The sequence below is a fragment of the Dicentrarchus labrax genome, unplaced genomic scaffold (genome assembly GCF_905237075.1).
Source record: "Dicentrarchus labrax unplaced genomic scaffold, dlabrax2021, whole genome shotgun sequence".
NCBI lineage: Eukaryota > Metazoa > Chordata > Actinopteri > Moronidae > Dicentrarchus > Dicentrarchus labrax.
In genome coordinates this window covers 28,041,329-28,055,269 of record NW_026136711.1, presented here as the reverse complement: position 1 = coordinate 28,055,269, position 13,941 = coordinate 28,041,329, and the positions used below count along the sequence as shown (strand labels likewise).

Below are 13,941 nucleotides of genomic sequence, written 5' to 3'. Positions count from 1 at the left end.
AAGAACATTCATGCAAATTGTCTAATTTTTGGGACAGGGTTTTAGCATAAAATTAGGGTTAATTAATTCTGACATTTCTAAACACGTTTTATTAAATATTTCTAAAATAAGCTAATGCAAGGATCTCAAATCTCTTAATTGACACTTACCTCTTGCTAAATGTTGGGATGACAATCAGGCAGCACATATACAATTAAGCTAATGGAGAAGCAGCTCAACCCGATGGTACTTATATGTCCCTTCTCATGAGATTTTTAAAAAGAGCAGCCAAAAGCCCCCTGCTGCAGTACTAAAGCTGACATTCCAGTTTTGAGGGAGGGATTAGTAAGCTTCACAGCTGTATTTCCTCTGGTGCCCATTTTTCAAGAACCTATAGCGCTTTAAGGCCAAAGTGCACGTCAGTAAACCTATCCTCAGGAGGCATAGTGAAAAAGCAGTGGGTTAGGTTGCTCTGAGGATCTCTGAAAGGCTTTATTGCCTCTCAAAACGACGAGCCCACACTCAGGAATCAGCTGGAACCTGGCTGGCAACACACAGCAGAGAACAGAATTTTATTTGAAAAAGATAGTAAGTACATTTACATTTACAATTGATGTAAATATGTATGCATTATTTGTGCTAATCTGACACTAGTTTGCACATTACTAAATATTACCCTTAGTGTAGTCATAAAAAAATGAGATCTCCCTAGATAGCCTAAGTAGGAATTCTTAAAGAATGCTGACAGCAGTTTACATGATTCACTTCAAAGCATTTATTGCCATATGCACAATTAAAAACAATTTCCCTGGACAATTAAATTCTTCTTTTGCCTTCCACTCATTCCACTATCTGTAAGAACTAACATGCTGAGCTGTAACAATATTGTTTATGATACATGTTTTAGGCAAACAGAATTGTCTAAGATTGGTGAGAAATAACAGAAATACAAAAAGAAAGATCAGTATCAGTCTAATGATTACTTGCAAGAGGGCTGTGGTGACTGGTAAAACTATACATACAAACTTAATCATGTATTTATACTAAAATCACTCATAAACCTTCCTTTTGCAAAGATCTAAGAGTTACAGTACTTTCCAAGCTTTAATGTGATTTTTATTTTGTATTTTAACACAAAAATTCACCATGTAAAAGTATATGCTCTGCCACTGAATGCAGCTCTGAGATTTAGGGCACAGACCTGACAAGTTATTCATAAATCAATTCACTCTTAACACTCTTGGCACAGCTATTTTCTCTCTCAGACAAATATAGCTTCACAGCAGTGCACCAAGTGTGCAAAACTGCTAAATATGCAGGTACTTCATCAAGTGATAGAACTCAGCATATTTTTCTTTAATTAGATTTAATATTAATAGTTTAAGTGGGTATCAAACTTAATCCAAGAACAAAAGGCTCCTGTCATTAGAATAATGAAATCATAAAAATGAAGGAAGATTCACAGAAGTATGGTGAACAAAGAGTTCTAACATTAGTTAATGCTTGAGCATTCAAGATACAATAAGATGTTTATATCACATATATAAATAAGTGATATTTACATATATGATCTGTCATCTAATTTAAATTTTACCAAATCAAATTAAATCTGAATGAAAATAAATGACTTTAAGTATAAATACATACATACATACATGCTTTTTTGAATTAAACCTTTTGTCAGTCTTAAAAATATGATGCTGTGTCTTATGTCATGTTTCACCATGCATGCTAATGTGACCTATTTGGTATTTGAGATTAAATTGTTTAGTAATAATAATAATTACAACAAGAATTAGTACCTTAGTGTCAAAACAGATCTCCACACTTGCTGGAATGCTTCTAAGATTAATTGATTTGTAACATACTTTGTTTTGACAGGCAGTAACTGAAGCTTGTCTTAAGGCCATACTGGCTGTTGAGTCCGGAGTATGGAACCTGACTAATTACACAGAGGTTAATCATGAATTCATTAAAGTGATTAAGGGGACATCACCAAATCAATAAATGACCACTTCATAGTTTCAGAAAAACTTTGATTTAATGACACAACCACAGAAAAAAAGTTTTTGTTGTTTTTAAATCCATATTATAACAGCTGTATGTAGTGGTACCTTTTCCATTCTACTTTGAACCTATTTCTCTGGATAATTCAGGGAGCAAAGAAAGCAAAACCTAAATATAAATATAGTTATGACTAATGTTATATTTGCACTCAGCTACTTGCGTCACTTCCTGAGTCATGATAGATAGTTTTATGAGGTATGTGACCTACTGCCAGCAAAATGAGTCCGGTCTCTTGCAGGAATGTTAAGTATTTTGTGATCACAGGAATTCTTTCAGTTACAGCACAGATAGAGTTACGAACTTAGGCATCCTAACACCATTTGAGTCGTCCCACAATGCAACATAAGCGATGATATTATTTAGCCACCTTTTTGTAATTGTATGGAGAAATACAATTTTACAATCTTTACTGTCTCTCCGAGGGTAGGCTTTACTTGCATCAACATCATGTTGTAAAAGCAGGCATACTGCCTTAAGCCACTAGTTAAAATAATGATAAGTGATATCCATTGCAGATTCAGACCATCTTGAAGATGGAGAAGTGCATATAAGACAGATGGGGATTCGCATGGTTACGATCAGTGGTCAAGCCTTGCAGCTCCAAACTGCATTAAAATTCTAAGATGTGTTGAGCATTGACATGGGAAAAAATAACCCTATTCTATTATTATATATTATTATACAATCCAATCGACCATCTAAGAGAAGACCAATTCAAAATGTACATAAGCAAACTAAGCAGTGTTGGCTTACTAAGTGTTTTAAAAGTGCATAATAATATTTTTGCATTAACAGAGAAACTGTTGTCGCAATCAAGATGTTTAAAATACGTAAAGCTAAGGATGAGGAGCCAACTGCTCCGGGGCAGGGTAAGTAACTAGAGTTTGAACACCAGCCTTCAACCGTAAATTACTGTCAAACAATAAACTATGTGATCAATATTAAATTACTTTTCCAAGACATTATATATAGTAAAGTTAGATTGTATCAAAGCTGCCAAGTTCTTCATTTACATTTTTTAATAATGCAATTTATCTCATTTAATGACAGTGAAAATTAGAAAAAAGTCAAAGGTTCCTGGAGTTATGATTACCCAGTATGTGGAAGAAATACCTGAAGGAATGAGCACACCAGATTTCACTCGGAAACCCATTGCTCTAACTATTCAAGAAGGTAAGGTAACATACAACCACATTTCCCCTCTAATTACATGTGCAACCTTTGTTTTTTTTTTTTTTTAAGATAATAACATAATGGTACATTCTTGTTAACATTTCTATAGGAAAACCAGCTATCTTCAGAGCAGTAATTACTGGCAAACCAACACCAACTGTGACCTGGTTAAGAAATAATGGGGAAATTGATGAAGAAAGGTACAAAATTGTCCATGAAACAAGTTCTGGTGAATACCAACTACAGGTAGGAACACTGACCACGTGTCATAATGAATGCTTATTCAGCTAACTTAAAATCTAAACACAGTTCAATAAATTCATCGGAATGATCCTGGTTTGATAAAAAACCCTGAAAATCATGTATTGATTGATAGATACCTGATGTATCGGTGGATCAAGCCGACACCTACAAGTGCTATGCCAAAAATGAATATGGAAAAGCGATTGTAACTGCTGCGCTTAATGTTATTGAGGGTCAGTTATTTACTTCTATTCCATTATAAAAAAAATTCTAAATTACATCATTATTAACATAAATTACACTGGTCTCACTTCACTCTAATTTCTTTCATTTTAGTTGGCTATAAAAAGAGCAGAGCCATGCAACAATCAAGAACAGGTACATAGCCTATATCTAACCATGATAATGCAATGTTAGTCATTCATTGAAAGACTATTGTAACCATGCTGCTGGTTTTGTTGTAGCTGTCCGAGAGATACCTGAAGACTTCAAAAAGGCCTTAAATAAGTAAGTAGTAAGTTGTTTTTTTTCCTTCCCATGTATGATTATTACCTTAAAGTGTTTAATAATATTTTTTTTTTCCTTTTTTAGGGTTGAGATTGAGCCAAAAGACAAAAAAAAAGAAATTGATGACAACTTTTGGGAACTGTTGATGAGTGCAGACAAGAAAGATTACGAGGTCATCTGTGGTCAGTATGGTGTCACTGATTTTCGTGGGATGCTGAAGAAACTAAATGAGAAGAAGGTAGAAAGGGAGCAAGAGCAAGAAAGGGTATGTTTCATCTTCATCTAAATGTAAATACTGTATAAAGCACCTACACAGCCTAACATTTAAAAAAGATGAATGAATGCTACAATATAAGAAATACAAACATTCTCACAGTGTCAAACCCTTTTTTCCTAATTCCAATTACTACAGGTTGTTGAGAGACTATGCAACCTAAAGCCCATTGAAATGAAAGGTGACGGTGGTGCAGAGTTTGAACTTGAAATGTCACTTAGAGACCCTACCAGCAAAATCTTCTTATTCAAGGTGAGATGTTTAATTTCAAATATTTACTTTTTTACTTAAAGGTGAATGAATCAGATGGAAGCACTAAAAGTCATATTAGATATTACTCTGCAACACAGACACATTCACATGCTCCGACATTCATGACTGCTTACGTTTACACAGGATGGAGTTATGATTCCTTTTGAAGCCGACACAGAGATAAAACATGGACTGAAGCAAGTGGGAAAGAAGTTTGTGTTTAGCATCAATGGTGTTGACCCTGAGGACGCAGGATTATACCAAGTGGAGGTCGATGGAGTTAAGATCTTCTCTACTGACCTCAAACGTAAGACGATGTACCAAATTAACATGTGCACTAGGGATGTCACGGGAAACGATATTTGGGTACCAAGTTGATGCCAAAGTTCTGAAAACTTGACTGTATTCGGTTTTCTTGATACCGTAGGTACCAGGGCAGCATATACTGTACGTGTATAAATATTCACGTCTGCTGTTAGGAAGGAAGCAATAGGAAGAATTGCAGCTGTACAGGTGAATTTACTTTATTTTCAAGCACAGTGCAGCTGCCATTAACTCTCTCTCCACTTTTTTCTTAATTAATCTAATTGGTGCAAAAGTTGTACAGACAAGGAAAATAAACACATTGCAGAATACAGTTCATTTAGGTAACTCAAGCAAAGGCTGCACCAAAGCAACAAACACTACAGAACACTTTTAAAGGGAGATAAAACTCCCTCCAGACAGCAACAAGACCAAAAAAGATTACAGAGTTTGTAAAGCTATTTTATAGCCTACTTTGTTGTTAAGTAAAGTATTAAAAAAAACATTAACAGCTTAGATGCAGGCAATTTCTTACTTATTGCAATGCAGAGCTATTCACCTGTATTATCTAGGAAAATGCTACTTGTATTCATTCAAGTACCCAGACTCTGTATCAGCAGATACTCAATATTAAATGGAGATTAGGGGCAAACAATGTAATTGTGACAACAATTGTAATGTAATAAATAAAAAGTAATTACTGGTATTGCTATAGAGACATCCCTAATGTGCACAATGTCATACAACAGTCCAAAAGAGTTACAATTGCTATGTACACACAAGATATCATGTTATGCTATAATTTTGTGTTTTGTCTAGTTCCCCCTGTAGACTTCTTGGTCAAGATTCAAGATGTGAAAGCAGAGGAAAGAGAGGATGCTGTGTTTGAGTGTCTCGTCTCACAACCCCTGAAAAAGATAACTTGGAAGGGAAAGAATGTTAACCTGGAGCAAGGGGAAAAATTTGACATCACTGTATCAGAAGACATGCTGATTCACACATTGGTGGTGAAGGACTGCAAACTATTGGACAAAGGAATTTATGCAGCTGTGGCTGGAATGACATCCTGCAGTGCCTGGCTTATAGTGGAAGGTAATGTTTACATATTTTAAATTGTGTTTTTTCAGACTGTTGAACATAGGTTTCTGAAATACTAAAAAACGTCTTATAAAGCATTAAATATGTCCAGGTGTTTTTTTCATTAGCTGACAGTGATCCAAACTCAGCCGGAAAGAAGAAAGCCCGCAAAACAACCAGAGCAGGTGGTGGTGGAGAAGAACTTTTGAAGATTGCTCAGGAGCAACAGGCTAAGATACAGCAAGAGAGAGATGAGTTGATTGCAAAGGTAAGGGCAGAGGCAGAAGCAGCAGCTGCAGCAGCCGCCGCCGAAGCAGCTGCAAAGGCAGAAGCCGAAGCCGAAGCTAAAGCAAAAGCTGAAGCAGAAGCCAAAGCCAAAGCCAAAGCTAAAGCTAAAGCAAAGCCAAAGGCAAAGGCAAAGGTAAAGAAGGAGGCAAAAGCAGAAGCAGGAGAAGGCGCTGTAGAGGAGGAAGAGGATGTAGAAGAGGAAGAAGATGATGATGTACAGGAGGAAGTATCTGAAACAACTGAACCTACATCATCAGAACCCAAGCAGGAGGGTGCTGATACAGAAGAAGAGGACGTTGTTCAAGAGAAAAGAAAGAGAGTGAGAACAGGCCCACTTGTCCCCGACACAGTCATTGGTAAGATGCATCAGAACATAGTACTGCTATGTTGTTCACATATTCCTGTTCCTAGTTAACAGTAAGGTTGTATTTCCTTTAGACCCAGGAGTATACTTTACCAGTGCAATGTCAGATGTAACTGCCATCATTGGTACTGATGCAGAACTGGTCTGCACGCTGAGCAGTGAGGACTGTGAGGGAGTCTGGTACAAAGATGGGAAAGAGGTGAGGAACATGAGAGATGATTAAGTAATAGCTTTTGTCTTTAACCTTCTGAGAGTCAAATGTGTTTATGTCTATGTATGTGTGCATTTCAGATAACAGCTACAGATGACATCTGTATTGTTAAAGATGGGACCTATCGCAAACTAATTATCAAAAACTGCAAAGAAGATGATGCTGGAAAGTATCGATGTGAAGCTGATGGGCGTAAAACAGAAGCTGTACTAAATGTTGAAGGTATTGAACTCAATATACGAACCAATTTGAGGTACCCGAACTCAAGCAAAAAGAGGCAGCCTCTGTCAAAAGGTGTACAAAAAAAACAATTCTGCTCAGTTATAATAGTCTCAGTTTAAAAAGATGTGTGTTTTTACTCCTAGATCCTCCAAGACTGAACACCGATGACCTTGCTGAGTTCATAAAACCTGTTAGAATCAAATCAGGCAAAGATGCAGCTTTCAGGCTGACCTTTGTTGGCCGGGAACCCATGAAGATCCAGTGGTACAATGAGGGTGAAGAGCTGCTGGAGGAGACCCATATCAAGATTGAGAAGTCTACCTCACACAGCCGCCTGCTGCTAACAAAGTGCCTTCGCAAAGCCTCAGGAGAAATTAAAATTAAGATTAAAAATGAATGCGGAACAACTGAAGCCATTTCACAGCTCGTTGTCTTAGGTGAGGTTTGTATGCTGAATGTTAAGAACTGCATGTTCTTGCTTTGTACAAAAGTTATATATACTGCATAAGCCATGGATATAAGTGTTAAGGATGATCTGATCAGGGTTTATGAGGCCCATCACGATCACTAAATGCAGTCTTGGCCGATACAGATCACCGATCAACGTTCTGTTTCACACACACCGGCTTCACCGGTGTAAAATGCTAAAGTGAGTCCATTACTGTTAATATACTGGCGGCACGCCCAAGTATATCTATGTGTGTCAAAGGCTGAATAACTTTCCTCTGGGATAAAATAAATGTGTCAACTGACCGACTCCTCTGATCGGGGTTTATAGAGATCGCCAATCAAACTAATTAGAGCGAACACTGGCCAATTAAAATCGGTGACCAATCAATCAGAGCACCCTTAATGAGTGTGTTGTTTTTTATTCTTTTGTCTTACTACAGATAAACCAACACCACCCCTAGGCCCTGTGGATATCATTGAAAGTTCAGCAAATTGCATTGAGTTTAAATGGAGGCCTCCCAAGGACAATGGAGGTTCCCCTATCACAGACTACATCCTGGAGCGCCAGCAAATTGGCCGAAACAGCTGGAAGAAGCTAGGCAAGATTGGCCCAGAGCCAAAATACAAGGATGTTGATGTGGACCATGGCAGAAAGTACTGCTACCACATCAGAGTGGAAACTGATCAAGGCATCAGTGAAATGATAGAGACCGATGACATTCAGGCTGGGACAAAGGGTAAGCCTTCATACAAGCACATCGATATTTATTATTTATTTAGTCTAAAATACAGTGTGAGCCAGTTAAAAAGTTTTATTTTTATTTTATCATTCTTTCAGCATACCCTGGACCTCCTTCAACCCCCAAAATTGTTAGTGCTTTCAAGGACTGTATCAATCTTGCTTGGTCTGCACCAACTAATACTGGAGGAACCAATCTTTTTGGATACAATGTGGAGAAACGCAAACATGGCAGTAACCTGTGGAGCTTTGTCAACCCACTGGATCAGCCCATTAAAGGTAAAGCCATTTTAGTACAACTGACCATGTAGAAAATGTAATGTATTTGTTTACAGTTTCAATACAGATACAACATTGCCAAGTGAAATGCCCTTTCTTCCTTAAACTACAAAAGTAAACAATCATTTTTTTATGATTTATAGTCATAACTATTGTTTGACATGCCAACAGAGAAAACATATGCAGTGAAGGATGTTGTTGAAGGCTTTGAGTATGAGTTCCGTGTATCAGCTATCAACATTTCTGGTGCTGGCGAGCCAAGTACACCTTCTGAATTTGTGATTGCAAGAGATCCAAAGAGTGAGTAACAAGTCAATAAAAGCTATATTATCATCTCAATGCTTAACTGCTCACATCTCAATGCTTCAATGCTTTTAACACTTTCAGAGCCCCCTGGTAAAGTTATTGACCTGAAGGTGACAGATTCCACATACAGCACCTTATCGCTGGGCTGGAGCAAACCCATAGAGGAGGAAGGGGTTCAAGATGAGTCCAAAGGATACTTTGTGGAGATCAGACCAGCAGAAAACCCAGAATGGGGTCGCTGTAACTCCAGTTCAATCATTATGAATTCCTATACTATTATGGGTCTGAAGTCTATGGCCATGTACTGGGCAAGAGTTATAGCCACCAATGAGGGCGGAGACGGTGAGCCTCAAGAGTTGGATAACTACATTATTGCAATGCCTCCTCCAGGTGAGTCAGGGGAAACAGTGAACTTATAGTTGATAGATTTTACTTTCATTTAAATATTTTTTTTCTCATTAATTGTCTCTTTCAACGCTGTCACAGTGAGACCTCAATTCACTGACAGAAAAATTAAGAACTTCATCGTAATGAAAGCTGGGAACTCTGCTCGTGTAAACTTCAACTTTCAGGTGAGCATAATATTCATACAAAAATGTAGCAGCAATAAAATAAACATTGATATCCATTATTCTATCTTATGTGGCAGATGAGAATCTACCGAAATATATAAACCCACATCTTACTCCTGTCTCTCCTGTGTTTGACAGGCCTCCCCAATACCAAATATTAGATGGCTCAAAGATGGTCATCCTGTAGCAAAGCATGTTACAGTGACCAACACAGACACATCATCGCAGCTAATGATCCCCTCTTCAGAGCGCCATCACACTGGGATCTACACAATCATTGTCAAGAACCTTGTTGGACAGGAGACCTCTAGTGTTGAGATAAGAGTCACAGGTGAAAAACAAAATCTAATCTGTAACAAATAAGTTAAATTAGTTTTTTGTGTTAATGTGATATGCATTCTCTTGTTCAGATTATTCCGAAGTTGATCTAGTTTTGTGAAAAAGCAAAAAATCATTGTCATATTCCAGAATATGAATATATAGAATTTAAGCTTTAAAAATACTTTATCCTCTTTATGATACAAAGATGCTAAGAAGTCAGTGCTAAATAAATAAAGCAAAAATGACTACCATATATACAAAATCTTGTTTGCAAAAGCATTCGCAGGAGTATGCACAATTTAGATTAAGGGATATGTGGGGAAAGTGAGCAAAACTTAGTGTGCAGGCATTATCATTGTAGTTAGCGAAAACATATAAGACGTCACATTCACCCCTTATAATCCTTTCCTACCTGTTTGTAGATGACCCCAAGCCTCCAGGCCCTGTGGAGCTGGAGGAGAATGTGTTGGGAACAGTGACAGTCTGCTGGACTCCCTCTCCGGATGAGAAGAAAGATGACAGGCTGCACTACATGATCACCAAGCGCGATTCTGTTAAGCGTAGTTGGCAAACTGTGGCGGACCGTCTCTTCAATAATAAGTTCACTGTCGTCAATATCATGCCGGGAAGGCAGTATCAGTTCCGGGTCTATACCAAGAATGACATGGGGATTTCCAAACCCTCAGATTCACCAACTTGGGAAGTGAAAAGAAGAAAAGGCAGGTTTAACAAAAAGTGATTCAGCATGGAGATGAAACAATTAGTCCATTATTTAATTAATTGTAAAGCAAAAATTTCAAACATTTGCTGGTTTAGCCTCTTAAATGCAAGGATTTTCTGCATTTCTGTGTTTAATAATGTTAAACTGAATGTATTTGGGTATTTGGGCTGTCAGTCAGTCAGCCAGACAAAACAAGACATGAAGATGTCACCTTTGGTTCTCAAATCTTCTGATGGGCATTTTACAGTTGTTTTTCAGTTTTCATAGATTAAACCATTAATTTATTGAATAAACAAAACTATAATCAGATTAATCAACAATAAATAACTGTTAGTTGCAGCCCAAGTATAGTTTAAATGGCATCAACCCAGGTGTAAATAGATCATGCAAACAATTAGTCGACAGACTAGACAAACACATTTTGTGGCAAAAATGTGGTGGTCCACCTAATAGTGAATGATATATCCCAGGGTGTGGACTGTTGGTCTGACAAATTAAGAAATTTAAACACATCACTTGGCTCTGAGAAACTGTAATGTGATTTTGTTACTTTTGACATTACATAAACTAGATGATTAATTGAGAAAATAATTGGCAGATTAAAGCAACAATGAAAATAATCTTTAGTTGTAGCCCTAAATATGTTCAAATAAAGGAATAGGAAGCATCTGCATAGATGAATGTACTTAATAGAAGCATAACAGGAGTGACAATTTTAAAGAATATTAACTGTCTAAGTGCATATGGGTGGAGCATACCACACAGTAAACTGCAAGGTCAGTTATATAATGATGACTACAGAGAATATAGAAATGAAAAGGGTATCTATTGTTAAGTGTAGCACCCTTTTAACGTTTCTTTCATTTCCTTTGTATCCTTCCAGAAACATTTTCTTTGAACCTTCCTACCTCCAAGGACTGCAGCTTTGAAGCGCCTCCCTCATTCTCTGTTCCACTAAAGATGCACAACTGTCCAGAGAGCTATGAGTGCTACATGAGTTGTGCAGTGACAGGAAATCCAAGACCTCATGTTACCTGGTACAGAAATAACGTCAGCCTCAACACCAACAGTAACTACTACATCACTAACACATGTGGGGTCTGCTCCATGGTGATACTCAAAGTTGGGCCCAAGGATAGTGGGGATTACTCTGTCATTGCAGACAATTCTCTGGGCAGAGTGGAGTGTTCAACTAAACTTGTTGTTAAAGGTAAAAAACCCATTCAAAATTATTTCTCACATCTTCTCCTAAATGTGACTCTTCTGATTATGTTTAAACAACACCTTTCTTTCCCTCATTCTTCAGATTAGGATGATGAAGTGGGCCTAAACTCCTGAAGAGGAATAAAGTGTGAAGGATTTGCAAATTTAAAACAAGCTGTTTCTGTGCTTTTTTGTGAAATATTGTATTCATGTGTCTAAATAAACTGTAAAGATGAAAATAAAGGATGAAAGAGGGTACGTGAGGATTTTCAAGCACCAATAACAAATGTGACAGATTTAAACTAGGTTCTGTGGTATTTGAGTGCAAATCCTACTCAATCTATCAACAGGATGCAAAGAGCACTTTGACAAGGGATATCTGAGATTCAACATTAATTATATGCTAATCTTGGACCCAAGCATGTTTATTAATTGACCTATTTTCCCAGAGCTGTGATTATAGTTAATTTCCTCTGCTGTTTTCTGAATAAGACGGATGTTATCTAAAACTACTACCTGATTGAAAATCGATGACTATAACTGAGTATGTTTTAGTGTTTGATTTATTAATCATTATGCAAGAATATAAATAAATCCCACCTGTCCAACAGCGTACTGTCTTATTTGCCTATGTTTAACCTAAATTTCAGCATGAGCTTATTACTTGATGTGCAAAAAGACTCTGCAAGCGCTCTAGTGGCTCTCTGAGGCTGTACTTAGGCACTGTTGGCCTTAGATCAATTCTAAAGTCAGCATGATAACACTGAAAATGTTAATATGCAGATGTTAAGACAGCAATGTTCACCAGGTTCACCACTGTAGTTTAGGCTTTTAATCAAAGCACAGTTGATGCTGATGGGGAAATGCTGTTAGTTCATACATAAATCAAAGCACTAAACAAACTAATATGTTCACCTAATGATGCCAAACATAGAATTCCAACTCCGTGGTGACTTAAGGAAAAGTGAGGGGAGCACCAAAGTCAGTGGGATTCATACTCTCAGGACCATGAACATCTGTATAAAATGTAATGGAAATCTATTTAATAGTTGTTTAAATATTTCAGCTTCAACCAAAGCGGTGGACCAGCTGACTGACATTGCTATATATAGAAAAACAATATAACATGCCCTGGTGACAATTTATGTGTCAATATATTGACTCAGGCTACATATTAAATGTTGCATTCAGGTTACAATCCAACCATTCATCATTCTGTTACACTAAATATATATATCATGCTCACCCCAATAGAATATCAAAGTATCAAGTAGTTTTTGTGTACAAGTCTATGATATAATAGGTATAAAACAATAATTTTGTTTTTGTACATTTAAAAATGATCGAGTAATTATGTAGATCATATTTTTTTACTATATTTAACCAGTATTTGACTATGATGGGCTGCATTCACATTCAGTATACCTCATAGGACTGGAATCCAGTGACACTTTTATTGTGCCTTTCCATTTTGTAACTTCACGTGCACTGCTTCCGCTTTGCCAACTGTCAGATGGCTTCAAATTTCTCTTTTACTGCGAACATATGTTTGCAAGCTCTCCGTGGATTTTGCCAGTCTATTATGGAAAGTCATAAATGATAAAATTTCATGTGCATGACGAAGTGAAACCTTGCAAACAACTGTGCATCTTCCTGTGTAAAGTCCTGGGACCAACTAATATTATCAGTAGCCACATGGCATCTGTACATAACTCTTTACTGGGAGTTTATTGTACAAGGCTTTGACATTTAAAAGCCTCTTAAACACATGCCAATAGTATTTAGCAATTCCTTGTAGTGATATACTAAGAAACATTACAAATATTTACTGTTGTTCAAAAAACAAATCAATTCAATGATATTTGTGCAGCGCCAAATCATAACAGAAGTTACCTCAGGACACTTTTCATATAGAGCAAGTCTAGACCGTACTCCTAAATACTCCTCATAACATTAAGAAAACATACATACACCTCCTTCTTTTGACAACATAAAAACATGGATGCTTTTTCACCACTTATCCAGAAAGTTTTAGATATTGTAGTGTAGTTTAACTATAATAACTATTTATAGTATTGAATATATCTATTAGGTCAAGGCAATGTATTTTCCCATTAAACTAAATAAATAAAAAGGTTACCAACACACAGATGGGGTCAAGTTTGTCCATGTAGCAATGGGTTGCTTAATGTCATGTTGTTTTGTCATTGTTTTGCAGGGTAGAATTCAAAGCTCCTGACTTCAGTGACCTTGCAATAAATGCCTTCAAGAACATCAAGCCTCTCATATCAGCTTCCAGTGCCTGAGAACAGTCATAGCTCCTGCGCCACGCATCCCCTTTTATTACACTGCTTGAAATATCCACACACACACACACACACACACACACA

At 37.0% G+C, this 13,941-nt stretch overlaps 1 protein-coding gene and 1 long non-coding RNA gene across 3 annotated transcripts in view; one reads left to right on the top strand and one right to left on the bottom strand.

The window, feature by feature from the left end:
- The window catches only part of LOC127371095 (uncharacterized), a 28,775-nt gene extending 28,462 nt beyond the window's left edge, over positions 1-313 (bottom strand). Inside the window, exon 1 of the long non-coding RNA XR_007886355.1 lies at positions 150-313. This is a non-coding gene — a long non-coding RNA (uncharacterized LOC127371095). The remainder of the gene's footprint in view (positions 1-149) is intronic.
- The window catches only part of LOC127371063 (immunoglobulin-like and fibronectin type III domain-containing protein 1), a 190,148-nt gene extending 177,987 nt beyond the window's left edge, over positions 1-12,161 (top strand). Inside the window, exons 1-24 of one of the 2 annotated variants that reach the window (XM_051413637.1) lie at positions 458-567; positions 2,842-2,915; positions 3,097-3,219; positions 3,329-3,465; positions 3,596-3,695; positions 3,799-3,840; positions 3,927-3,969; positions 4,054-4,234; positions 4,382-4,495; positions 4,640-4,802; positions 5,618-5,890; positions 6,004-6,519; positions 6,602-6,726; positions 6,819-6,960; positions 7,104-7,397; positions 7,851-8,147; positions 8,249-8,428; positions 8,600-8,728; positions 8,816-9,124; positions 9,221-9,306; positions 9,445-9,637; positions 10,050-10,346; positions 11,232-11,558; positions 11,655-12,161. In XM_051413637.1, the coding sequence (XP_051269597.1) occupies positions 2,864-2,915; positions 3,097-3,219; positions 3,329-3,465; positions 3,596-3,695; positions 3,799-3,840; positions 3,927-3,969; positions 4,054-4,234; positions 4,382-4,495; positions 4,640-4,802; positions 5,618-5,890; positions 6,004-6,519; positions 6,602-6,726; positions 6,819-6,960; positions 7,104-7,397; positions 7,851-8,147; positions 8,249-8,428; positions 8,600-8,728; positions 8,816-9,124; positions 9,221-9,306; positions 9,445-9,637; positions 10,050-10,346; positions 11,232-11,558; positions 11,655-11,659 (4,128 nt within the window). In that variant the 5' untranslated portion in view covers positions 458-567; positions 2,842-2,863 and the 3' untranslated portion in view covers positions 11,660-12,161. Of the gene's footprint in view, positions 1-457; positions 568-2,841; positions 2,916-3,096; positions 3,220-3,328; positions 3,466-3,595; positions 3,696-3,798; positions 3,841-3,926; positions 3,970-4,053; positions 4,235-4,381; positions 4,496-4,639; positions 4,803-5,617; positions 5,891-6,003; positions 6,520-6,601; positions 6,727-6,818; positions 6,961-7,103; positions 7,398-7,850; positions 8,148-8,248; positions 8,429-8,599; positions 8,729-8,815; positions 9,125-9,220; positions 9,307-9,444; positions 9,638-10,049; positions 10,347-11,231; positions 11,559-11,654 lie in introns of those variants that run through there. The other variant, XM_051413638.1, reaches the window with a different exon arrangement.
- Positions 12,162-13,941: the final 1,780 nt, after the last annotated feature.